This window comes from Equus quagga, chromosome 7 (assembly GCF_021613505.1).
Source record: "Equus quagga isolate Etosha38 chromosome 7, UCLA_HA_Equagga_1.0, whole genome shotgun sequence".
NCBI lineage: Eukaryota > Metazoa > Chordata > Mammalia > Perissodactyla > Equidae > Equus > Equus quagga.
This window is the reverse complement of record NC_060273.1, coordinates 12,431,515-12,458,458: the sequence shown is the minus strand read 5'-3', so window position 1 is coordinate 12,458,458 and position 26,944 is coordinate 12,431,515. Positions and strand designations below refer to the sequence as shown.

Below are 26,944 nucleotides of genomic sequence, written 5' to 3'. Positions count from 1 at the left end.
GAGGTGAAATAAATTGTCCAAGGTCCCCCGGCTGGCAAACAAGAGGCGGCGCAGAGATGCAAAGCGAGTCTGTGGTGCGGGGCTTCCCCAACGGGAAGGCACCAGCCCCAGGCTCAGGGAGGCAGAAGGTGACCAAGAAGGACATCTTTCTCAGGCAAAACCAAAATGTCTATAATGTGAAGGATACGAGAGTTCCTTAAATTTCTAAGTTAAAACACAAGACTCTGCCCGGCACGGGTTGACAAATTTTTTCTATAAAGGTCAGAGAGTAAATATTTTAGTCTACATATGGTCTCTATTGCATACTTTTTTTTTTTTAAACAACCCTTTAAAAACATAAAAACCATTCACAGCACGAGGGCCACAGAAAACCAGGCCGAGGGCCCTTCCCTCCTCATCTGGAGTGTTCCAGACAGAGATCCCGTGGCAAAAATTCTATTCAACACAACCAATTCCATCCATCGCCTCCGTGGCACCATATAGATCCGAGGAGAGAGGAAATATGGAAACCGAGAGGCCTCAGCTGAATGACCATATGCTAACACACCCTGAATAACACGCAAACATCCCAAACACAGCTCTCCGAAGCTGACTCGGATGGAAATTTTTAAAAAGTAGATTTTTTTTTTCATATTTAGTTACTTCATTAAAAAACAAGAGTTTCTCACCACCCTACGAGCAAAGCCAGAAGGACAAACATACGAAGCAGCATTCGCTGACCACCATCACAGACTAGTTGAATGTGAGTTTCCCTTGATTTTATTGTGCTTTTAAAAAAATAAAAGTACATCTTTTAGCGAGACAGGTTAGAATGTTTCTAGGGTAACTAGTGGGCACTGAAGTTTAGTTCGCTGTTGAATTTCAGCAGCACTTGGAAAGGTCTATTTTCAACACAAGGATATTTTTGCTGTTCTTTTGGAAAAATAACTTAGTAACAAAAGGAAGGGTGTTAAGCCGCATGCGTGCTCCTGAATTCATATGTTCCTTTTACTTGCATCCGGAAGCATGACAACAATTCACCACGAGCAGGGGTGAGCGAGTCCACCGTCTACTTGGATGTCCTGTTTTCTTTTCTTCTGTGACGAGGAAGCTTCCAAGAACACTCCTGCTGGTTTCATCTCATTTGAAGGTCACCCTGATCGTTTCATTATGGCTCTGAATGAAGTCCCGTTCTTAGGGGCTGCATTACCAAGGCCACTCCACCCCAAGGACCCTCTGGGTCCTGACACAGAGGTCACCTCCAGGCCAGGCAGAAAGGCTCAGGAAAATGAGCGGTCAGGACTGATATAAAGAGGACACAGATTTTCCACTGACCTGGTCCACACGCAATTTATACTAAAACTCAAGCACACCTCGAAACGCTCGAGGAGAGGCAGATTAAAAAGTCTTGGAGGTCCACACACCACAGTTTCAAAATGCCCCTGCCTGTTCCACCCCTTGCTCCTGGACGTGGTGTCAGGGCACCCATCCTTGCTGGGCCATACGTAGAGCATTCGGAGATTTTGCTCTGGAAGACAGCCCCAGCCGAGTGGGGGCTGCACTGAACCTGAGATGGGCTCAGATCCAACTTTTAAGGCATCTCCAGACATTTAAAAAAAACACCTCTCAAGACCAATCAGGACTCGGGTGAGCTCAAAAGGACAGGGCAGCCTCGGCACCCACATCTCAGAGCCCTTCCAGAGGGTCCAGTCTGCCCCCGTCCGTTTGCAACACACCACAAAAAGAGGCTGGAGATTCTGAGACATTTCCCGGGAGGACAGCCACCAGGGGCCACAGGTGATGGCCTCAGTCACTGGCTAGTGTGACTGCTTGCTTTCTATTCCTCAAACTAACCTAAAAAACCCAAAAACCTAGTTTAAAGAAAGGTAGGGAAGAAATGGTAACAACTCCCACACAGACAACCAGGGACTCCGGCTTCCGTGAAATGTCCTAAAGCAACATCTTGACTACACCCTGGGCTGGCGGCAGCGATGGTGAGGAAATATTTGAAGGCGGCTTCCCAAATTCCAGGCGTTTTCCCAACCTTCAGACAGAGCAAACCAAGTTAAGCAGACATTACAGACTGGCTAGCATCGGGGCCCAGAGAGTAACAGGAGTGACTCTTAAGAGTCAGGAGCAGTTTCCCACTGGGTCTCAATTTTCTCTCCTGTGAAACGAAGAAAAGGACACTGGCTGTCTAGCTCTCACATCCCCAAGGCCACACAAAAAAGCCCAGCCACAGAAGGCCCCCTAAAAACATCCACTTCTAAAGGTCTGGAAGTGACGTGCATGCCGTGGAAAACGACTCTTCATCTCCCGTCATCTGTCTGCCACGGACCCACCAAGCGCGTGGTGGCCTGGGGTCCCGGGAGATGGCGACACATCTTAGAAAATCCCCAAATCGGGAAGTTGCCCTGCTTTTCTTCAGGCAAGAAAATAAATGACGCTGTTCGAGGCCAGAGTTGTGTTTTCCAACCGGGTGACTGGCTTCAGGAATCTAGTCTGGCTGGAATTTAGTGGCAGTTTCCCAAAGGTTCTAAAAGATTAAAATTTTTAAAAAATCCTCTTCTGGGGGAAGCAGAGCCATGTTTGAAGCTCGAGGTCCAAATAAGGGACTTATACAGGACGTGCTCATAGCACAACCAGGAGTCGGGGCCGCAGAACCAAGTAACAACGAGCCTCTCCCTGGCCGTTTGCCCAAACCAGACGACACAGCTAACTGTCTCGTGGGACAGGACATAAGGATCACTGGCAGAATCCTGCATCTTTTAAAAAATGGCTATTGGTCTGGGGTTAGAGGCCCCCACCTGGAGTAGAGAGAAGGTACTAACCCTTTATCACCCAGAGGCACACTGCCGCTGCTGGGCCGTCTGTCACCGCCGTCTCTGTTCTTGCTCCCCCGCCCTACGGCTGGGCCACTTGTCCGGTTGGGGGACTGCTCGTAGACGAAGTTCCGGCAGGATGCAAGCTTGGACTCCAGCGCCTGGAGAGAGACAGGCTTTCATCTCTCAAGTTCAAGACCAGAACTCTTCTCTCTCCCCGGAGCCCGGATGCAGACCACAAACTCAAACGGTGGTCCTCAACTCGTGTTATGTGTTGGAATTCCAAAGTGGGGCCCCAAAGGAATCCATGTACATCCACGTCTTAGAACCGCTGGCCTAAGATATTTAGGAGCTTCCTGGAAAAATCACTAACCCTGCCTGTTAGCCACCTCTGCCCACAGGAAACGTGAAATCAGCTTTTGGAATCATTCACTCTTGTTTACCCTGTGAAACACACAGAGTGGCAGGGGATCTGAACAAGGACTTTGCCTTGCTGTAAACAGACCCCGTGAAAATCCCAAGGGCACCGAGACCACCCAGGCTTCCCCATACTCTAACTGTGCAAAGTATTAAAACAGAGACCTGTTTAATATAATAGAAAATCGGACAACTAAAGCCAAAAGTGAAAACACAAGAAATGAGTTGCAAGTTTCTAGTAAGTTGCAGCTCCAAATACATACATTCTGGCTGATGACAGAATGGCAGGATTTAAGTTACGTAGCCTTCCAGGCATCACTTTTAAAAATAAAACAAACGCGGACAAAGGATACCTAGGGTATTTCCTAAGCACAAAAGAATCCTTGTAATTAACATAAAACCTGCAAAGTCAAGTTCTCTGCCCTAGCCTTTTAAGATTTTCTCTTTAACTCTCTGAGAAATAAAAAAAAGAGAGAAGGCAATTTGTAAATGCTTCTCAGTTTTTTTCAAATTGAGAAAAAAATCAGGCATCATCTGAATTTCCCAAATTCCAAGGAGAAATGTTATGCAGAAAGAAATCCCAAGGGTTCCAAAGGATGGCTTAGATTCAGAGCCCGGGGTGTCTGTCAATAACAACGCCCTCAGAGGCTCAATGGTGCTGAGGGACGTGACAGAACCAGAGCTCCACCTAAAACACGTCAAGCCGCTGTTAAAGGGGACGGAACTGGTCGGGTCACCCTCTCAAACACCCCGAAGACAGGCCAGAAGCCTGCCTGACCGCCGTCTCACCCCCACTTTCCGCAGCAGGTCTCCCACGATGTTGAGGGCCGATATCCGGGCTGCAGGCGTGAGGGGGGTCCCCCCGGTGGAGTCGTCCAGACCTGGGCAACAAAGGACAGCACACATCACACCAGCCGGCGCCATGAGTCTGAGCGCTGACATCTCTAGATGCGAAACCCAGGGAGCAGGCGAGGGAAGCAAGCTCTCCCCTTCGAGTCCAGATGCTGCCCTGGTTCATTCAGTAGTAAACTGTCTAACATAGTCAGAGTCTGTTTAATGACCAACCTTTTGCAGCCTTACAGTGACTATATTAAATATTTATATTGACATGCTACTCTCTGGAAACAAAGCCAAAACAAGCCCTCTTGAAATTCTAGGAACTCCATACAGTTAGTCAGTATGCGCAGCATCTGGGCAAGCCACATGAATAAGGGTTCCACTGTACAGAGCCCCTCTCTTCACAGCCGGGCTCAGGGACCAGGAGCCCCAGCATCACTTGGGAGCCTGTTACAAGCGCAGGCTCCCAGGGCCCACCCAGACCTGCTAAATCTGAGGTGCGCCAAACAAGAGGCCCAGCTGAGTCGTGCGCACATGAACGTGTGGAAAACGCTGCTCTAGACTGGGGTTCTGGAACTCTCACCAGTCTCTTCATCCCAGGGGACAAGCTAAGGGAGAAGGCAGTACATGGCCACGTAAGGCCTGGAGCCGGCCTGCCAGGGCTGGAAGCAACGCTGCCATCCACCAGCTGTGTGACTTCAGGCGAGCTCCTTAACTCAGGGCCTCAGTCTCCTCGTCTGTCGAATGGGGACAGCACTTACATTACCTGCACCACGGGCCTGTGGTGAGAATTCAGTGAGGTCATATACAGACGCAGAGCTCTTTAAGCAGAGTGACCGGCACATGCTGAGCACGCAATAATTGTCTATTATTATTATTTGCTATTAAGTGGCCCGATCAGAGACGCACCGTTCATCAGCCAGCAGAAGGGCTGGGGTGAAAACTCAAATTTGTCGCTTTTTACCGCACGGCACAGGTCAAATTGCCTCCACTTCTAGATACATGTATTGCTGGACCCACAAACGGCTTTTTCAATTTCTTATTTGGTTACTGAAGTTTTAAATTTGGGAGATTTCATATTCAACAGGAGGACTGCTGGCTTCTGGGGAAGGATGGAAATGTCTGCTGATGCTGGGCCGACATTTCTTGTGGTAGGAGCAGAGTGGCAGCTGCCCCCTCCAGGTGAGGCTTCTATTTCCCATTTCACCACAGACTCCACTGCTCCCTACTGCCTCACACCCAAGGGGCTCCTCTCACGGACCCCAGTGGTCTGCCCCTGGGAACACGCCAGTTTGCTCCCTGCTCTACAGCCTGGTCCAGTTTCTCTCCCACCCAGGAAAGCTTTGTGAAACAAAGATCCTCCTCATTCCTGTTCCCCTTACCACGTCGGAACATCCCAGGTGTGTTGAAGCTAGAGCTGGGTCCTCGATGAGCTATGGGAGTTGACGGCACGGAGCCAGTGGCCTGCACCGCTGTGTCTGTCCTTTCAGCTTCCACCGAGCTGGGCTTGGGGGTCCTGGGTTTCTCCTGCTTTTGCTGCACAGCCAATTCCTGCCGCAAATCTGGGCCAGGAAAAGGATTCGGATTAAGTCCTTGCTTTGGGTGACGGGGTGGGGGAAGGGCAGCAGCAGACGCACATTAGGGAAAAGAAAAGAAGTACCCGGGGGAAAATTCCAGGTGGAAACCCTGAACGAAGTAAAACCCTCAAGACAGACCTTGCCTGGCAAGCCTGTAAAACTATGTGATTTTTCTTTTGAGTAAAAACAAAAAAGGTTTAAAAATTTTTAAACACTATGGCAGTAATATACTAAGGCTTTTATTGTTTCGAAAATATTCCACGGTGGCCGGGTATATAGAATACTAAGTGAAAATATGCTTTCCCAACCCATCCTCCTCACTCCTAATCACTGTAACACGGGGAGATCTTTTCAACCCTTCTCTGCATGTTCATAGGTAGTTTATGTGCATATCTATCAAGCATATAATAGGAATAATTTTTATTAAGCATAAATAAAAACAACATCTACTGTCTATGACTTATCTTCCTCTCTTCAAGGGTATGTCTTAATCTTTCTAGAACTACATTATATCTATACCGTGTTTGTTTTAACAGTTGCTTAACATTCCACAAAATAAATATATGTAATTTATTTAACTACTTCATTTCTGATGGACATTTAGGAACAACTACCTTCAACCTTAAGGGTTCTTTCTTTTTAATCCCCCTGCCACTGCCTAGATGTTAGAAACTAGATTAATGTTATAGACAATTAATTGGGACTTTAAAGAAAATCTCGAGGGCCAGTCTGGTGGCGCAGCAGTTAAGTTCGCGTGCTCCGCTTCGGCAGCCCAGGGATCGCCAGTTCAGATCCCAGGTGCGGGCCTGTTCCCCATGTCAAGCCATGCTGTGGCAGGCGTCCCACATAAAAAGTAGAGGAAGATAGGTACGGATATTCGCTCAGGGCCAGTCTTCCTCAGCAAAAAAAAAAAATCTCTATGCACCCAATTTGGATGATTCATTAACGTCTTGTCTTGTCATGGGTGGAAAGCTCCACCTCTGGAACTAACTTCCAAAGAGCAAATGCTCCTGCGGTTTCAGAGTTCTAAGCCACAGTTATCAGTTGCCACAGAGTCACAAAAATAACGGGCTAGCGAGCAATTCCATCCATCGGAATCTCCTCCCCACAAAACTCCTGTGCTCCTACTGAGCATAAAGCCAGTGGTGGGTTTAAACGCCCACAAGGGCTCTTTAGAGAATCTGATAATTCTTAGCACGGGGTGGGGACCAAGGCGAGAGCCTGCCCGGGTGGGCCCACGCCCTCTGACCCGATGGCCTGTGTGCCCAGCAGGGCGTGGATCCCCAGCAAAGGTAACACTGGGCAATGCGGAGGGACAAGACATTCTCAGGTGGGGAGAGGGGACAACGCCGGTGAGGGCACATGGAACACAACCAAGGCCTCCTGACCTCTGGCTTCGTCCTTCAGTCGCTGAACAGATTCCAGGAGATTCTCCTTCTCATCGAGTTCGCTCTCCAGGAAGGCGTTTCTTTCAATGGCTTGATTCAAGCGTTGCTCGAAGTCTTCCAGAGACATGATCGTGGCCCTGGGGAAGAGAGAAGAAAAGCCGTCCGGGAGGGCAAACAGCAGCATCCATCTGGCGCCCACAGGGTCAGATCACAGGGTGCAAGTCCAGCACCGGCCCTTCCCGGATCCCCCGGACCTGAGCGACCCCTGCGTCTTCCGGGACCCCGCTCTTTACCTGCAGAAGGGGAATCGTCTTAGACAACAAGGGGCCCGAGGCTGACCCGAGGGTTAAATGAGATCACGTCCACACGGCACTCAGCAGTGCCAAGGTCTTATTGGGACCACGTGCCGGGCCCAGTGGACGGCCAAGAGCGGCACCCTCCATGTGCCCCTGGAGACTCGTAATGCAAACAGTATTCGGAATATCCTACTAAAACGCATACAGGAGGCAATCACATGCATTTAAACAGATAGGAGAGACCGTCTTTAATCTCTCAGTTACCTTAAAAAGTTTTAAAAAGTTCAAAATGCCCAGCCCCAGCCCAGCGGCCCTGCTAACAACCACTTCTTGCGAACACTGTAGACATTTCCCTGGAACGCTGCGCTAAAGGCACTGAGAAGGGCTGCAATAAAGAAATCAGTTTAACCCCGAGGCACAGGAGGCAGCCTGCCAGTTTCCTCGTACACAAAGCGGGGGTAGTACTGGTCCCTCCACGTGGGAATGGGGGACAAGTAGAGGAACACACGAAGCACGCAGGAGACGTTCCCGCAAAATAAAATGCCAGCCATTTTTATTATCGACCCCGTGTTTGTCTCCAGAAAACCCTGAACATCCTGCCGATTGTGTCTCACGGTGGTTGGGAGCGTGTGTAGAGTGGAAGCCAAGAGTCCACACCTGGCTCTTCCGCAGAAGATGGGCTAAGGGTCGTCGGGCAACTTAACCTCTCTGGGCTCCGGTCCTTCGAGAGCAAAGCGAAGATCTTTCATTCACTTATTCAACACATCCTACTATGTTCAGAGTGAGTCATGTTAGTACTTACCCTCAAAGGGTCTTTAGAGGGAAATACGATCAAGTTACCCAAAGTGCCTGATTAAAAGCAACAAAGGGATAATACCGAAGAGTACAATTCTGGAATCAGTCAAAATGACCCTAAGGCTGACATGTCAAACAACGAAAAAGATACAATACCTAGGAATTCACGCATCCACAAATATGTGAGACTTTAGCAGGGCACAGAAGGCTTGTTGAAATGCAGATATATGGGGGTTTATGAACAGGAAGACCCAATATCATAAAGAAATCTATTCTTCATAAGTTAACTGATAAATTTAACACCACCCTAATAAAAACATGAATAGGGGGCCAGCCCAGTGGTGCAGCGGTTAAGTTTGCACATTCCGCTTCAGTGGCGAGGGTTCACCAGTTTGGATCCCGGGTGCCGACGTGGCACCTCTTGGCAAGCCATGCTGTGGTAGGCGTCCCACGTATAAAGTAGAGGAGATGGGCACAGATGTTAGCTCAGGGCCAGTCTTCCTCAGCAAAAAGAGGAGGATTGGCAGTAGTTAGCTCAGGGCTAATCTTCCTCAAAAAAAAAAAAAAAAAGAAGTGTCTTACAGATGTACAGGAGGGACCATAACGAGCAAACAGCTGATGGTGCTGAGAAATTATTGTTCTTGCAGTAGACTGTCAAATTTTCCAAATATAACAATTACAATTTTACTAGAAAATTGCAATAGTTTAAAGTGTTTTATAAAACTTCAGTATTCCAGAACTTCATTCATCCTATAGTGGTGATTTGGGCCTCTACCCCACCTGATTTTAGCATTCAGTTATTCAGCATTTGGCCAAAATGTGAATCTGATGCGTCTTTAGTTAAAAAAAAAAAAAAAGGAAACAAAGAAAAAGAAAACATAAAAATGCTAGAAGAAAACATAGGCTAATTGCTTTATAAACCTTGCAGTGTAGCAGGCCCTTCTAACTACAACTGACTGATAAATGTGACTACGTAGGAATCAAATAACTTTTGACAGGAACACATACAACAGACAAAGCTGGAAGACAAATGGCAGGTTCCAAATATTTTCAATTCATATCACAAATATATAAAAGTTTCCCAGAAATTGATTTAAAGAACCCCCTGATTTAAAATTAGGCAAAGATAGAGAGTTCATAGAAAAGGAAATAATACAGTTCTTAACTATACGAAAAGGAACTCAAGGTCACGCATAATTCAGAAATGTACCTATTTCTCACCTATTAGACTGGCAGGAACCCAAAGTTTGAAAACTGCTGTCTTAGTGAAGCTATTTGGAAAAAGGGACTTATAAGCATAGCGGTTGGGAATGTAAATTAGTACAATTCTATAGAGAACAACTGGGCAATAACTATCAAAATCACATACGCATATGTCCTTAGACTCAGCAGTTTCGCTTCTGGGAACTTCCACCTGTGGAAGTGATGCTCATTTTTACAAAAGAATGGAAAGGCAGCCGATATCCATCCACTGGGGACTAGATAAATTATTATGTGTTATACAAAACCAACCATACAATAGAATACTATGCATTTGAAAAAAAAAAAAAAAGAACAAAGAATGCTCTGTGTCTTAATACAGAAAGATCTCCAAGATCCATTGTTATGTGAAAAAGCAAGAGGTATAACAGTGTGTATAGAATGCTCTTTGGTCGGGGGAAAGAAACAGAAGGGGGGATAATATGAATTTCTATTTTTATTTGCTTGAATTTGCATAAGAAACCTCTACTCCCTTTGTATGTTCCTTTTGAACCACGTGAATGTTCTCTCTCTTTGCGGTAGATGGCGTTATTGGCCTCCAGTCTTCACCCTCTCTGCATCCGCACCCTTGCTGTGGCCTCACTGTGGATGGAAAGTTCTTTACCCATCCCTTGACGTGGCCTGGCCATGTGATTTGCTTTGATCACTAATACATGGGTAGAAATGATGGTATGCCAGTGGCTTGCCAGAAATCAGAACCTACTCTAAAGCCACAGTAATCAAGTCCTTGTGGTACTGGTATAGTCATTCACAAATTGTACACTGGACCAAAATAGAGAATCCAGAATTAAACCCCCGGATATATGTGAGGTTAACATATGGCAGAGTTGAGTCGAATTCAGTGGGAAAAAAAACGGAATTTAATAAATAGTGCTGGTACAAACTGGCTATCTATCCACCTAATGAAAGTAAATTGGACCCATATCTTGTACTTGATACCAAGATAAATTCCAAGTAGATTAAAGGCATAAGTGTAAAACAACGAAACAATAAAAAAATCTTGCCAAAAAAAAATATTTAAGAGAATACATGCAATCAAAGGACCAAGGGGATTTCCCTAGTGAAGTCTGGAAACCGAGAAACCATAAAAGGAGACATAATTGATGACCTAAAAATGAAAAATGTTTGTATGGAAAATGATACCCCAGACAGAGTCAAAAGACAAAACTCTGTTCCATAAAATATACTTCCAACGCAGGACAAAAGATTAGTAGCAAATATACACTAAGAGCCCTTATAAATTCACAAGAAATGAGGTTCCACTTCTGTTAAGGTAGCTTGTATCAGAGCAAACCTCCTATATTATGATTACAAACTCTGGGTAAAAAAAAAAAAAAGTGAAAAACACTGATCTGAAGGCACCAGCAAAAACTGGAAGGGAGCCAACACTTGGAAGAGGGTAATGGTGGAATGGGTGAATTTGCATCTTTACAAGCTTTTTGCCTACAGCTCTAGTGATAGAAATCCACCACCATGGGGGGGGGGGGCTCAAATTCTGCATATAAACTCTTGCCACCTCTCTGGCTGACCCCTGAAACATGCAGGTGCAGGGCAGACTTGAAACAGCCCAGTTAAGGCTAAAAGAATCAAACAGATTTCAGCTACAGCCCATCAAGGGGAGACAGCTTGGAGTGGGAGTTCAGCCTAGTTATCAAACGAACGAACGAAAAATCAACAACCTAACAGAATCCATAGTTTCTGCAACACATTATTCACAATGTCCAGAATAGAATCCAAATTTACTAGACATGTGAAGAGGAAGGGAAAGTGAGCCAAACTCAAGAGAAAAGGCCATCACTGGAAATCAACCCTGGGATAAGCCAGATGTTGGAATTAGCAGAAAAGGATTGGAAAGTAGCTATTGTAACTATGCTTAGGGATGTAAAGAAAGCAAGCTCAGTAGAGGAATAGAAATTATTATTATCTTGAAGATGATTTGCCCTGAGCTGACATCTGTGCCAGTCTTCCTCTGTTTTATATGTGGGATGCCGCCAGAGCGTGACTGATGAGCAATGCAGGTCCACATCCGGGATCTGAACTCGTGAACCTGGGCTGTGGAAGTGGAGCGTGCCAAACTTAACCACGAGGGCATGGGGCCGGCCCCCAGAAATGAATTAAAAAAAAAAAAAAAACCACGATGAAATTCTAGAACTGCAAATACAATATCTAAAATAAAACATTATTGAAATTGGCTTAACAGCAGATTGGAGACGAGAGAAGAAGGAGTCAGTGAACTTGAAACTAGATCAACAGAAATTATCCAATTTGAGGAACCAAGAGAAAAAAATATTGGGGGAGAAAAAAAAAAAAGACAGAGCCTCAGGGACCTGTCTGACAATCACAGGACTAAGGTGTGCAGCTGATGTCCCAGAAGGACAGGTGAGAAAGAATGGGGCAGCAAAAATCTCTGAAGAAAAAATGACCAAAGTTAAATTTGGCAAAAGACAAATTTACAGACTAAAGAAGCTCAGCAAACCCCTTTCTGGATAAACACACACAAAATCAAGGCCCGTCATAATCAAACTGCTTAAAATCAAAAATAAAGAGAAAAATCTGAGAACAGCCAGGGAAAAACGACACATCACATACAGGGGAGTGACTATTCCAATGACCACTAACTTCTGACCCAAAGTGAGGAGACCAGAACACCGTGGAACAAAAGTGTTGAAAGAAAAAAACACACCTGTCGACCCAGAATTCTATATCCAGTGGAAATATCTAGAATGAAGGCAAAAGACAGACATTTTCAGATAAACTCAAACTAGGAGAATTCATCGTCAGCAGACATGCACAACAAGAAATCCTAAGGGAAGTTCTTGGAGCTGAAGGGAAATGATAGCAGAGGGAAACCCAGCTCTTCAGGAAGGAAGGAACCAGAAACAGTAAATATGGGTAAATATCAAAGGCTGTCTTTTCACCCTTTTAATTTCTTTAAAACACACTGGGCTTTTTAAAGCAAAAATTATAACAAAGTATTGTTGGAATCCATAGCCCCTGTGGATGTTAACAGTATTCCAGCTCTAGCATAAAGTCTGAGGGTGGTAAAGGAAACTGCAAGCTTGTTGCATTTTACGTGAAATGGAACAATATCAACTAAGTTGGCTGAAAAGCTAAGCATGTATAGCGTGATCCCTAAGATACCACTAGAAAATAATGCAAGAACTGTGGGACAATGCAAATGCCCCATATCTTCACAGGAGTGGGGTTACACAAACACACGTGTTTGTCCAAACCGACGAACTGTGCACTTAAGATGCGTGCATGTCACTGTAATGTACATCTAAATTTTTTTTGAAGTGTTTTCCTTGGCGAAAAAAAAGGTGCCTGTCTCAGAGTCATTATTCAATAAATGTTAGTTATTATTGTGAGTATTCTGCTGAGCAACAGAAGATTGGCTTAAGAAATACTACGCTTTGAACATGCTTCTTTCCTTCTTACCTTAGGGCTTTGTTTAGCACACGCTTGTCCTTTTGTCTGGAATGTTCTCATCTCATACTCTTCCCCCCCCCCCCCCCCCCCCCCCCCCACAATGCCTATGCATCCCTGGGTTTTAACCTAAATGGCATTTCCTTTGGGAAGCCCCACCCGACATTCTCATTCTCGCAATGGCCAAATTAACATATCCTTTCACAGGCCCCCACAGCCCCCTGGACTTGCAGCTCTTCCTGCTGTAATTAAGTTGCACTTCTGTGATCATCCATTTCCTATGAGACTGTGAGATCCCTAAGGGCCCTGGCTTTGTTCTGCTCACTGCTGAATTCTCTAGACTCAACACAGTGCCAGGTCCCCAGATGCTGGGGGCAAAAAGCAGAGACCAAGGGCTCCCACACCTGTTTCCTGCCCCTACCCGTACCGTTTTGCTCTTTCCAAGTCATCGTTTGCTTGCTCCAGCTCTCGGATGTATTTCTGCAGTTGATCTTTAATTGCTTTTGTCTGGGCAAGGTCATCCTCCAAGGCTGAGATCTGCCGGTGGCCTTCGGAATGCTGCGTTTCAAACTTCTCCTGAAGGATAAAATCGACACGGAGTGAACGATTTCAGATTCTGATAAGCTATGTTGACCTCCCTTGCCGGCATCTCCTTAAAATCTTGCCGGTTAATCCTGGAATGGATGCTCCCTTGTTATGGTGGACGTGGGTCATCTTGAGCCACTGAGCATCTGTTCCTCCCACCCTGCACAGCCCGCCAGCACCCTGATTTCTTTCGGGGGTTTATCTCTCCCTTATTCTAGGGTCTTTACGGGCCCAGTCTTCCCATCACACTCGCTAAGGAGGTCAAGGGTTCCTCTCACAGCCTCCCACCAGTCAGGACAAGCCTAAACTCAGTCAATGGAACCTTCTCTCCACAGACATGGACTGAAACAAGTAACAGGGGGCTGTCATTCAAAGCTGTCATGTGCCAAGGGCTTCCTGCCTCCCAGCCTCCTGAGCATCTTGTACCCTGTCCCCTCCCAAACCTGGTCTCTGCAGCCTCCCAGTGTCAGGAGGTCCCCAACAATCTTGAAAGCCATCATTTTGCTCAAGGTGTCAAAAGCCACATAAACCTCACTAAGCCTCATCCACAAGGGCAATAGGACTCCACGCCACATGACATCCCCGGATTACAAAGACAACCGCAGGAATCCCGACGACTTCAGGTGCTTATGCCTCACAATCAGAGCAGGACATCACGGACTCGGTTTGACAGCTGTTCTGGCTTTGTGATCCAGGGAGGGAGGGGAGGAAAGAAGGAAGGAAGAAACAAACCTTTTTATTAATTACCAACAGCAGCTTAGTGTGACCTGGCTGGTGGTTTCCAAGGCAAGGACAGCCCAGGTGACTTCTCAATGATCTGCTGATGCCCAGCTGTAGCAGCTAACATTTATGGCACGATAACTCTGTACCAGCCTCTGGGCTCAGGACAGGACCGCTGTTGCCTCATTTAACATCATTTCAGAGATGCGGGGATGGAGGCTTCAGTTACTTCGTTAGCCCCGAGTCAACTGGTGGCAAATGACTGAGCCAAGATCCAGCCGGGGCCCCCTGGGCTCCTGCTTTGCAAAGAGCTATGCTAAACCACCCTTGGCTTTTCCCGTCCAGGTCTTGTAGTTCTGATCACACACACACACATTTCTGCTCTGGCTCCTCTTTCAAATTACTGGCCTTCACCAAACACCCTTACCGAACTTCATCTACACATATGAAATACTCACTTCCCACAGGAAAAGCCCAACGTCTAAATAGAACATTAAAAAAAAACAGGAAAACTCCTCTTCTTGCCTCAATCGAATAAACAAAGCTGTTGCTAGAAACAGTCTGGATGCCCTGGGGAGAGTAATGTAATGGTGCCTAGGTCAGAGAGGCACGGTGGGGGCCACCGAGAAAGAAGAGCATCCACAGAACACACAGATTGTTCACAGGGTGAGGACACGGAGGGCATTCCACATCCCCCAGCCGCTGGCTCCCCTGTGACACTCTGTTTCCTGGCTGTGAGCAGAGGAGGCGTCCCCATGCAGGCAAGCCGGGGCAGACCAGGCGCCGTGCACAGTGAATTCCCAGGCGTGGCCCTGATCACCTCGCCCCCACATCAAACGGGAGGATCCTAGGTCATTAACCTACATTCAAAAGCAGGTTCCACGAGGACGCGGGACTCGGCCCTCTCCACTGGCATACAGATTCAGATGGCGCCCTTTGAACTTGCAGACATGAAAAGCTGTTGCTGAAATGTTGCGCTTTCATTTGGGGCTAATTATAATAAGCTGTCAGCTGATGTAGGCATCAATAGACGCTCTGTTTGATCCCTTACAGGCCTTTTTTATTCAGCTGTGATGAATAAGCCAGTTGTCAAGAAGTCTGACTCAGTTGAATACGTTTCTCTTAGGTGACTGGCAAATATGTGCTGGTGGAGTCTTTCTATTTCTCCCCCTGCTCTCTGCTCTGCGTCTCACGAATCTGTCACGTGGTGGAAACGAAGGTCCTCGGTGGGTTCCGGGGTCTAGTCTTAAAGCGGCGAATTGCTCAGTAATTACTGGATATTTATTCAGCATTCAGGGAGGGCCTCTTATCCTCTCCAAACCATCATTCATACCACTGATGTCCTTTCCACACAGCTCTCCATCCCAAGTCCCCTTCAATGTGACAGCTACAACGATTCCTTAGTGCCTATGGCAGGGGTCAGGCTGTTAACAAAATGAGTGAAGTGGGCCAGGTGTAGGGATAAAGCAAGTGACACTTAACCCTCAGTGTCAGAGATTGGGGGGTTTGGACAGCAGTGAGGAATGGGTGAACTGGAGAATTCTTGCTCCGTCTAAGCAGCCACGACTCGGCTTTTTGCTAGCGTGGCAGAGTACAAGCCTGATGTGGCCAGATCCGCCCAATTCTCAAAGGAAGTCAGAAATCTAGATTTTTACAGGAAGCCTCACAACTTTGAACATTAAGTATTTCAAAAACACTACAAATAGAAATTTTACTATCAAAAGAATAAACTGTATACAGACCTGGAATTCTTGTTAATAAAAGCATGGGGAAGTATTTATAAGGAAGTCTAACACTGTCTGCAATCCACTTTGAAATGCATCAAAAAATACGACAGATTGATGGATGGCAAAAGGCAAGTATGGCAAAGGTGACTGCTACAGCCAGCCCTGACAGCCTAGTGGTTAGAGTTCAGCACACTCAGCCTCCGCGGCCGGGGTTCGGTTCCTGGGCACAGAACCACACCGCTTGTCTGTCCGCAGCCCTGCTGTGGTGGCTAATGCAGAAGAACTAGAATGATCCACAACTAGGATATACAACTATGCACTGGGGCTTTGGGGAGAAAAAAAAAAGGAGGAAGATTGGCAACAGATATTAGCTCAGGGTGAATCTTTCCCCCAAAAAATAAAAGGTTACTGTGACAACCTGGGTGGTGGATATACAGGTGTTTACTGGAAAATTCTTTCAACCTTGCTGTGTGCTTGAACACTTTGATGAGAAAACATTGAATAAAAACCACTAAAGGCTAACGGACAACATCTGTGGGCAGACGGATCTGTAGATGGTCAGTATGGGCCCTGTGGTCTATGACACAAAAACCCGAACTCCACTGCTCAGCTTCCAAGGTCTCTGGGGTCTTTCCTCTGCCTCTCTCCATCCCCCAATCCCCAATGCACTTGTTGGTCCCACGCTTTCCCATGTGCCAGTAAAGCCAGGATTCCCCAGGTCCACGTGACACTCATTCTTATCCATGTCTGTGGCAGGTCCAGATTAACTCTTCACCAACCCCTGTGTACAAAGCTGCTGGCTACACACACACACACACACCCCCCAAACTTCCAAAACCAGCTCAGGTCCCTCCCAGCCCCTCCGTGAAGCTGTCTACGACCCATGCACAGCCTTCTCTCCCGGAAGGAGCTCACAGTCAGGACTATGTAACTGAGCATCTTTTCCCTAAGTGCTTCCTGGTGTCTGTCTTCCCCAAGAAGCTTCCAGAGGGCAAAGAGCACATCTCCTTCCACTGTCCATCACATCTAGCCCTGGGGACACACTGCATGGCCCTGGGCTCTCTCCTCTAGTGGTTCAAAATTTACGTGAGGAGCTTTATTAAAATAAATAATCAAATAAAGAGACATGCAGGCATGCGGGGACCCCACCTAGGCTTACAGAGAATGGGAATCTCAGGGCGGGGGTGGGTCCAGGCCTGTCTGCTCTTTACGAAGCTGGCCAAGTGATCTGCCTGGCAGTTGACGGCGCAGTGCCTCAGTCCCGAGGGCAGAGTGTTACACTCAGGGGCCATCTGCTAAGCCCTACAGAATACCCTAAAGGCAGTCTCCACCCTTTAGGGTGGTGGTTCTCCAGACACCTGGCAATGTCTGCAGACATTCCTGGTCGTCATAACTGGAGGAGGGGGTGCTATTGGCATGGAGCGGGTGGAGACCAGAGATGCTGTTAAACACCCTACAAGGCAAAACTCAGCCCCCACGAGAGAGAAGGATCTGGCCTCAGATGTCAACAGTGCCCAAGTTGAGGAAGCTACTCTAGACCAAAACTGTCCAACGGAACTTTCTGTAATACGGAAACATTCTATGGCATATGGCCGTGGAGCACTTGAAATGTGGCCAGTATGACCGAGGAAGTGAATTTTATTTTGTTTTAATTAACCTAAATGTCAACAGCCACCTGTGGCTAGGGGCTCCCATACCGGACAGCATAACCTTGGACCTCATGACACAATGATCGGCCATTCCAGCGACACTCCAGACTCTATAAAACTGTCTACCTTTCATGTGCCTTGTAGGATTGTTACAGACAGCCAAGAAGGGCCGTGGGAACACACGTGTGACTCGCTTCTCACAAATTCCTCCCATCCGGGGCATAACGAGTTCAACGCCACACCCACCCAGCAGGCCTGCAGGTGGGAGCGAGCCCAGGGCCGTGACCCCTCGCCCTGCACGGCTCCCTCTTTCAGCCCCACACACCCAGCTGGAAGCCCGTCCACACCTGTGTGCATCTCCTCCCCACCTCCTCACCTTGATGGTTTCCAGCTCCATGCGGAGGCGGTTGTTTTCCGACAGGAGGTCCCTGTTCCTGGTCTCAATCTGTTGCAGCTGCGTCTCCAATTCGGCTTCGTACTCGCGGCTTCCCTCCTGGAATTCTCGCAGCTCCTCCTGCGTGTTCTCCGCCCTACGGCAGAATTCCCAGATGTCAGCTGACAACCGACCGAGCACGTCCGCGCTGGGTGTCGTCCGTGGACCAGCTCTTTACCCAACTACCCTCTGAGGCAGCAACTGTCATTATCCTCATTTTGCAGATGGGAAGATGAGGTTTGGACACCTGAGGGACTTGTCTCAAAGGTCACACAAGAAGTCAGAGACAGAGCTTGGCGCTGAACCCAGGTGTGCCTGACTCCAAAGCCAACTGTCAACCAACTCACTCTTCATTCCTTCATTTGACATATATTTTTTTGAGCCCAACATGCAGTAAATATACTTTGAATGGTGTATCCTCTGCAGATTTCTTTGCAAGTAGAAACTGGACATAACATAAATGTTCACTTACCACCTCACCATAATCTGTCCTGGCACAATCCCCAACACCCAATTCCAGTTTCTCAATCCTTTAAATTCAAGGGACTTTTTTTTTTTTATCTTTTTGAGGAAGATGAGCCCTGAACCAACATCCACCACCAATCCTCCTCTTTTTTTTGCTAAGGAAGATTGGCCCTGAGCGAACATCCATGCCCATCTTCCTCTACTTTATATGTGGGACACCTACCACAGCATGGCATGCCAACCGCTGCCATGTCCGCACCCGGGATCCGAACCTGCGAACCCTGGGCTGCCGAAGTGGAGCATGTAAACTTAATCGCTGTGCCAGCAAGCCAGCCGCCTAGGGACTTTTTAAAAAAAATACCAAGCCTGAATTATCTTTAAGTCAAACTAAGAATAACCAGATTAGAGGGACTGGCATGAGACCTCCATGTGGAGATGATAAGAGTCCACGAGAAATAAAAAGAAACAATGCTGAATGCACACACACGCACGTACTCACACATGCACATACATGAATGCATACATGCGTGTGTCGTGTACACGCTACTCCCAGATATGGGCACTGAAACACTGATTTTGAGTTTAAAAATCTGCACCAACCCATTCTGCTGGGTATAAGGACAAGTTCTTTCCCCACACCAGACATGGCATCTGGGAGCTGATAACACCCTGTGAGAAAATAAGATGGGAGGGAAGAGACCAGGGTCCTTAGGACGACAGGCTTTAGAGCTCAAATTCCAGCTCTGCCACTTGCTGGCTGTGCCCTTGGGCAAGTTTACTCAGAAGCTCAGTTTCCCCCTCCATAAGATGGGGTGTTACTGGTTTCCTCACAGGGCAGTTTTGAGATTTAACTGAGATCCTGGATGTTAAGCCCTTCACAGTGCTTGGCAGAGAACAGGCCCACAAGTAAAGGTAGCTGCCATCGTTGCGGGAAGACAACAGCACGGTGAGCTTGGGAGAACTGACCTCTGCTTGTAGGTCATGGCCAGATCTTTCCAATAGATAGCTTCTTCCTCCTCAGAGCCGAAGGACTTCCCCAAGTCCTCCATTGTGCAAACGGGGTGGGGGGAGATCACTGTCCTCGTGGCATGGCGTCTAGGAGAGAAGGGTTGAAAATTACTACCCACATCTGGTTAAATACTTCATCTTTAATGGGGGAAAAAAATTCCTGAACTTTATGTCCGATTAAATGACAAAATATTGCCCCAAAACTAAAACTAAACCTAGACAAAATACAGCCCACTTGCATGTGACATTCCACGGACAGACACAACTACCAGGATTTGCTGATTTATGACCCTTGCCGGGTAGGGCGGGGAAGGACAAAAGAAGGCGACGACATCTCCTGGGGTTCTGGCTTAGGCAACTGGGGGCGGCCACCATCCCCATCACCAGAGATGAAGGCTGTGAGAAGGAACGCCTTGGGGGCACGGGGATAAGGAGCCCAGTTCAGGACGTTTTAATGTGACATGCCTATGACACATCCAGATGTAACACTAGATCTGAAACTCAGGGGGGAAATCTGGGCTGATGATACAAATGTAAGAGTCAGGGGTTTGTAGCTGGTTCTTTCCTTTTTCTTGGGACAGAACCACTGGAGAATTGAATGAGGGCTATTTCTGGAACTGTGAGGAATGCCTGTGTTTGAAAGGTGGGCAAAGAAAGAAACAGTCATTGAAGGAGACGGAGAGGAGAACGAGGAGGAGTGAGCTGTCCCGGGGATGGATGGTCTCAAGGGGAAAGAGAACGTTCCACAGTCTCCACGCTGCAACAGAGAAGCTGGTGAGATCAAGACTGGAAAATATCCACGAGGCTTGGCGAGATGTCAGTCACTGGGGATGTGAGCAAGAGTTTCAACACCGTGGAGGAGGGAGGAGGAAGACACTGGGTGAAGGAGTAACTGGGAGGCGAGGAAAAGGAAGTGGACGCAATTTTGGAGAACTGGGTGTGAGAAGCAGAGACAGTCACTAGAAGGGAGAGAGTGACAAGGGCGTCGATTCTGAGGACTCGGAGACATCCAGAGCAGAGGCTCGGCAACAAGTTTCTATTAACAGGTGTCAGTTGACAGACTCCCTACTGAGAGAGCCTCTTGATGTAACAGCTTATTTTCTGCATTTATTTAAGGCTCGAGCTTGTCAAAAGGCCATTAGGAATCCAAATGAGCTGTTTCCAAGGTCCCCTCCCTTCTCTCAAGGGAGCTCACAGTCTGGTGTGTGCCCTTGGGGACAAAAGAATGAATCCAACCCCTCACTTTGCCCCTCACAACCAACGTGCCGTATTTTTAGCTAAAAACACAAATCATTCAGCTAAATACGTTAGTGTTGACACGGACACGATCACCAACTTCTGGACCCCCTGGGAGAAATTGAACAATTATACCTATATTCGAGCATCGCACTTACTGACAATTCTACATTTGTCAGTACCTGTATTCACATCTTCTCCTCCTCCTAATTTCTCTCCCTTCCCTAATTCAGAGAAAACAGGCCACGTCCCCATCTACCCACCCCTTTCTGGAGAACGGCGTTTCTCTGAAAGTTCGATCAAAGCAGAGAAGCTAGAGGGAGTAGAAAGCTGCTGGGGTTTTTTTTCCAGTTCAGCGTTCCTTCCTCCATCTTTCTGCATCAGCACCTCAATACTCCCTTGGGAGAACTTATCCTACACTCATTCCACGTGATTCAGACGGACTTGATGTCATCTTCCATGCCTGGGAAAAGGCACGTGACTACTCATGCCTCCAGTATCAGTAACAGGCTCAAGGGTGGGCCTAACACAACTGAGCCAATGACAAGGGATCAGCCTAACCCAACTGAGCCAATGACTGGTTCAGGGGCCAACCTAACCCAACTGAGCCAATGACAGGGGTGGGCCTAACCCAAGCTGAGCCACTGAGTGTCCAGGCCCAGGTCTCTTGCAGAGCTATCAAGACAGAAACTCTCTGGAAGTGTTAACTAACTTTAATGTGGAAATCATTTTGCAACACATACATGTATCAAACCATCATGTGGTACACCTAAAACTTACACAATGGCCTATGTCAATTACATCTGTATAAAGCTGGTAAACAAAGGGAACTCTTTCCACCAGCGTTCTCAGGGTGGTGGAGGTAAGCCTGGAGCTGCCAGGGGTCATCTTGCCATCACAAGGGAGGAGCCCGCCTGAGAAAGAAACCACAACAGAGGAGAGCAGGGCCAAGAGGTGGAGAGACCGGGTCCTGACGCTATCGTTTCAACAGCTGGATCCAGTTGTACCTGATTTAAGGTTACGAGAGAGAATCAACTCCCTTTTTCGGTTGTACCAGTTAGGGCTGGATTTCTGCCATAAGAGAGTCCTAATTAATGTAGGGAGTGAAAACTCTTGTTTGCTGAAAGTAAAAAGGACAGAGTACTTAGAGTGTAAATAACAGTAATTAACACGGCGATGGGTATGGGTGAACCCAGGTCTGGTATGTCCTGCTCAAGCTGTGAGCTCTAAGGAGCCCAGATCTCATCTAATACGTAGTCACCAAACCAGTATCTACAGCGTCCAGAACCCAGAGCCCGTGCAACTCGCTTATGCTGCAGCCACGCTGCCTTCTTTCTGTTCCTTGAATACACTAAGCTTGCTCCCACTTCAGGGCCTTTGCACTTGCTGTTCACTCTGCCTGGAATGCTTGTACCTTAGATCTCTGCCTGGCAGGTTTCCTTCTTGCCATTCAGATCTCAGCTGAGATGTCTTCCCCAGAGAGACTTTATCCAAATATCTCACCAAATACCCTCTCCAGCCCTTCACTATCATAACAACTAACTCTGCTGTTTTATTTTATCACTTCATGAGTTTTGTTTTTATCTTCCCCCACTGGATTGTCAGTTGTTGAGCACTGGGACCCTCTCTGTCTTGCTTTTTTATCCCCAATGCCCAGAACAGTGCCTGGAACATAACAGGCACTCAACAAACGCTTGTGGAATGAACAAACCTGGGGAAGACAGAGATTGACCACTAGCTGGAGGGGATGTGAGGTTCAGGAAAGGCAGGAAGCAAGAGACCCTCTGAAGGCTAGTTTACGTCTGTAAATCCCTAGGATGCTTCTCAGGATGGGGAAAACCTCTCTCTCCCTCAGGACCTGAGCGGCATGTCATTAACGGGAAGTGGTTGGAGGAGAGGATACCCTGTTGGCATCTGCCCCCTCCCCGGGTTTACAGGATAAAGAGCATTTGATGACTTATTGGGGTTTCATAGCTCTCATCCTGCACACCTGACAGATGGGTTTTAGAAAAGGGCTTTTTCTTTTTTTTGAGGAAGATTAGCCCTGAGCTAACTGCTGCCAATCCTTTTTCTTTTTTAACTGAGGAAGACTGGCCCTGAGCTAACATCCGTCCCCATCTTCCTCTACTTTATATGTGGGACGCCTACCACAGCATGGCGTGCCAAGCGGTGCCATGTCCGCACCTGGGATCCGAACTGGCGAACCCCGGGCCGCCGAAGTGGAACGTGCGAACTTAACCACTGTGCCACTGGGCGGTCCCCAGAAAAGGACTTCTTAAAACACTGTGATCCTAGCCAGTGAGGCTTAAAATTTCATCCTCAGGAAAGAAATGAATCTGAGAAGTTTTAGAGGCACTGCCCTTTTGGGAGGGGATCTACTTACAGTCACACTGATGAGAAGGATCTGGTTTGGGACCTGACGGACTGGGGAGAAAGCATGCAGAGCCCTGAGCTCATGTCACAGCCTGCACAATCTTTGACTTGCAACTAAAGGACAAAAAACCACGGGCTTGGCATTTCGATCCCAAACCTGTAAAGAATCCTTAGGGAAGAGAATGTACTAGAGGCTAAGGGGGAAGAAGTGACAGCTGAACTTTGCTTTGTTATGAAGCAGCGATCTTAAAAACAGAAGATTTTTCCTTTGCCATTTGAAAACGTCTCAAAGTTCTAATGTGAATTATTCTCTGCCACAGAGAGCAGGTAAGATGGCTTGCAGAGGTTCCCTCTTCCAGGCTTATTGACTGAATTTTGTCATCGCCTTCTATTTGCTGTGTGCCGGGCATTTAATAAGTTATTTTTGAACAACTTTATCTTCCTGAAGCTACTCGACTACAAGAGTAAGTAGGGCCAGCCGAGTGGTGTAGTGGTTAAGTTGGTGCGCTCTGCTTTGGTGGCCTGGGGTTCCCAGGTTTGGATCCCGGGCGTGAACCTACACACTGCTTGTTAAGCCAGGCTGTGGCGGTGTCCCATATATAGGGTAGAGGAATATTGGCACAGATGTTAGCTCAAGGCCAATCTTCCTCACCAAAAAAAAAAAAAAAAAAAAAAACCCACTTAAAGGAAAAAATGTTTTAAAAAAGAGTAAGCAAGGCAATCACTTGGCTTCTTAGAAAAAGAAGCTGGAGCAGAAAAACTGTATGCCTTGGCCATCCCCATAGGTACAAGTGAGTGGCAGGGGCAAAGCAGACCAAAGTGCAAGAGGAGTCTTTGAATTCAAGTTCAAGGTCTCCCTGGGATTGCAAACAGACTGACTGGAGGGCAGATTCACTCCTTTCATTGGCCTACACTGTCTTTTAAAAGGCACTGTGACAGGCAGGTGTTCATGCTTGGTCATGGTGTACACAACTTTGCATCTGCTATCTTAAAAGTGAATATTGCATGCATTTATTTCATGAGCGCTACAGGCGGTAGGCCTCCTAACTTGTGTTCTCACTATGCCATTGTGCCCAAGCCGCTGTGCGGACAAATCTAATGGGCACCTCAAATGGATCTGCTACAGCGTGCAAGGAAGAACAAGCTGGAATCAAGTGGTTTGAAAAGTATCCATTTTCTATTTTGCATAACTTAGATCTCCCACTGCTACAAAAATGGGTTTCAGCAAGCCTTTTTTTTTTGCATGTCTTCTATGATTAAACTTAACAGGAAGGCCTGAAAACACACTTGAGACACACACCTTTGATTTCAAAACTCGAAAAAACAAAGCAAGCTTTCTTGGCTCTCCTCTGAGTGAGGAAAGCCAGCACAGCTGGTCAGGAGCAATACACAAGTATAAACTCTTAGGAATCAACTCATAGCCCTTCTCTACTCCAACCCCAGTCCTTCCCAAGCAAAACACAAGGAAGAGCTGAGGGGAAAGGGAGGGACAGAAACAAACTTACCAAATGTCGGCATGTGCTCCAACAGCTTCTATGTTATGACACACACACTTTGCATTTTGCAGAAGTGACATCATGGGGGCAAAATCAGTCAAGAGTCAGCAAGTCTGGCTGCTGTCTTTGTGCTTTCAAAGTCTGTAATGATCTACCTATGAAAGTCCTTAGATAGGCATGCAAGGACCTATGTTCAAGGGTGTACACCATCATTCACGGATGTGGAAAATGAGAGAAACTTCGTTGTCAACAGAGGAAGGATCAGAAAACTACGCAGTTGTTAAGAAGACTTGTAGGTACTAATATGGAAGAAAATTCATGATATGTTAAGAAAGGATGCCATTTTGTTTACAAAGCCATCTTCCCTTTCTCTATTTGTGCATACACAAATAGAAGAGTCTAGAAGGATGTACCAGAATGGGGACAAAGCAGGCACTGAGTTGAGAACTTGTACCTGACACGTACCTGACACACCGCTACTATCCACACTGACTTTTACAGTGAGCATATGTTGCTTCTGAAATTTTAAGAAGACAAACTTGGACAAAAAAAAGAGAACAGGGGCCAGCCTGGTGGCACAGCAGTTAAGTTCACGTGTTCCACTTCGGCAGCCTGAGGTTCGTCAGTTCAGATCCTGGGTGCAGACCTACATACTGCTTGTCAAGCCATGCTGTGCCAGGCGTCCCACATAAAACAGAGGCAGATGGGCACGGATGTTTGCTCAGGGCCAGTCTTCCTCAGCAAAAAAGCAGGAGGATTGGCGGCAGATGTGAGCTCAGGGCTAATCTTCCTCAAAAAAAAAAAAAAAAAGAATAGCTATTGTTCCAATATAATATTATTCTCCTGAACCAAAATGCCAGGGAAAGAATTTTTCCTGCTGTGGTGTCTGTCCCCCTTGTCCATCCCTTTTCAAACATTTCTGAACACCTACTAAGTGTTAGGCCCTGCTGGGAGAGGCGACACAAAGCACCTACATCGCACCAGGTGCAGACACAGTACGAGCTGCTGACACCAACTTTCTGTATGAAGGCGAGCTCAGGGTAGGAAATTATCTTGTAAGGAAAGGGAGTGTAATCTTTCTGGGCTCACACGTTCTAAGGCAAAAGAACACACTTTGGAAACAAAAATAACATCCTAACAGAATAAGCCAAGTTAAGAAACTATTATCCAAAATGGGATAAAATATAGCAATGAGAGGCCCCTGAGACTTCAAGGGCAGAGATCATCTGGATGGAATCCTACACAAAAGATACGCTAAGAGGAAAGATTTAAGTTTCAATACCACTGCGGCAGTGGGAGGTGGGGGAGTGGTCGGATAACAGGTGCCTCTCGGGAGTCGCTGGGATTCAATTACTCTTCAAAGCACCCTACCTATATCCTAAAATGCCATGCTATCCTAGAATACACAAACAAAACTAGCACAGAAAATGACAAATCTCGGCCCAGCGCGCGCTACAAAGGCCATTCCTTTAGAAAGGAACTTAAAAGGGGCCTCGGGCTAAAAGTAGAAAGGGGGCACAACCTGCTACAAACCCTGGACAAAGAAATCAGGCAGGCTCAGACCCTCAGGAGGCAGAGAACCTGAGATGACCGGAGAAGATAATACAGCTTCCCAAAAGAGGTGTCAAGGTGATGGCGGGGTTTCCCATGACCTCAGAGAGGCAGGTAAGCCCGGCCGCTGCATTCAAGCGAGAGAATAAGCGTTTTCATCCTTTATCCAAGCCTTGCCCAAAGCGCTGGCAGGGGAAATCTGAAACGTCCTGTAGCAGAGATCTGAGAAAAGCGGAGGGAAGGAGACTGTTCCAAACACGTTCCCGAAGGGAGAGAGGTGCCAAGGAGGGGGGAGGCCTGCGCTGAGGGTGGGGGGCAGGGTGGGGAAGCGGGCGAGAGGGGGGCTGCGAGGAATGGGGCGGGTGGGGGGAGGAGATGGGGGCAGCAGGAGGAAAGGGGTGGCAGGGATTGAGGAGGGGCAGAAAACAGAGCGAGAAGAGAGACTAGGGGAGTCAAGGAGAGGAGTCTGGGGTGGGAGGGCAGAGGACCGAGGAAGTCAAGCAGGGAGGGGAGGGCAGCAGGTCGGAGAGAGATCAGCGCGGAAAGAGAAACAAAGTTGGCAAGGGCGAGCAGCCGGGCGCGAGGACACAAGGCTGGGAAGGCACAAAGTTAGGAAAGGAGGCTCCAGGGCAGCGCGATTTTCCAGCCCAGCGCCCGGGACCGGCGGAGTCGGGGCGGCCGGGGAGCGATGCGCAGTGAGGGGCGCGCTGGGGTCCCCGCAAGGCGGCGGCCAGGGTTTCCCGAGAGCGCGGCGGGCGCCGGGGAGGGACGGGGGAGTCCCCCCGGCGGCGGTGGCGGACCCCGGGCAGCTCCCACCCGCACCGGGTGCAGCCCCGCACTTACCGGGCTCGGGCGCCGAGGACGGGAGGCGGCGGCGGCGGCGGCGGCGGGGAGCGGCCCGGGC

General features: G+C 47.7%; 1 protein-coding gene across 5 annotated transcripts; it reads right to left on the bottom strand.

The window, feature by feature from the left end:
• Positions 1-741: 741 nt before the first annotated feature.
• On the bottom strand, positions 742-26,944 carry NDE1 (nudE neurodevelopment protein 1). 5 transcript variants are annotated; one of them, XM_046666379.1, is made up of 9 exons: positions 26,884-26,944; positions 19,343-19,471; positions 17,855-18,008; positions 13,225-13,373; positions 7,021-7,157; positions 5,438-5,617; positions 4,008-4,099; positions 2,811-2,962; positions 742-2,023 (listed from the first exon to the last, which is right to left on the bottom strand). In XM_046666379.1, the coding sequence occupies exons 2-9, from the start codon at positions 19,423-19,425 to the stop codon at positions 1,930-1,932; spliced, it is 1,041 nt and encodes a 346-aa protein (XP_046522335.1). In that variant the 5' UTR covers positions 19,426-19,471; positions 26,884-26,944; the 3' UTR covers positions 742-1,929. The 5 variants fall into 5 exon arrangements, with proteins under 5 accessions (XP_046522335.1, XP_046522338.1, XP_046522332.1 ...); XM_046666382.1 differs by lacking the exon at positions 26,884-26,944 and adding an exon at positions 24,955-25,102 and having other exon boundaries at positions 742-2,146; XM_046666376.1 differs by lacking the exon at positions 26,884-26,944 and adding an exon at positions 24,955-25,102.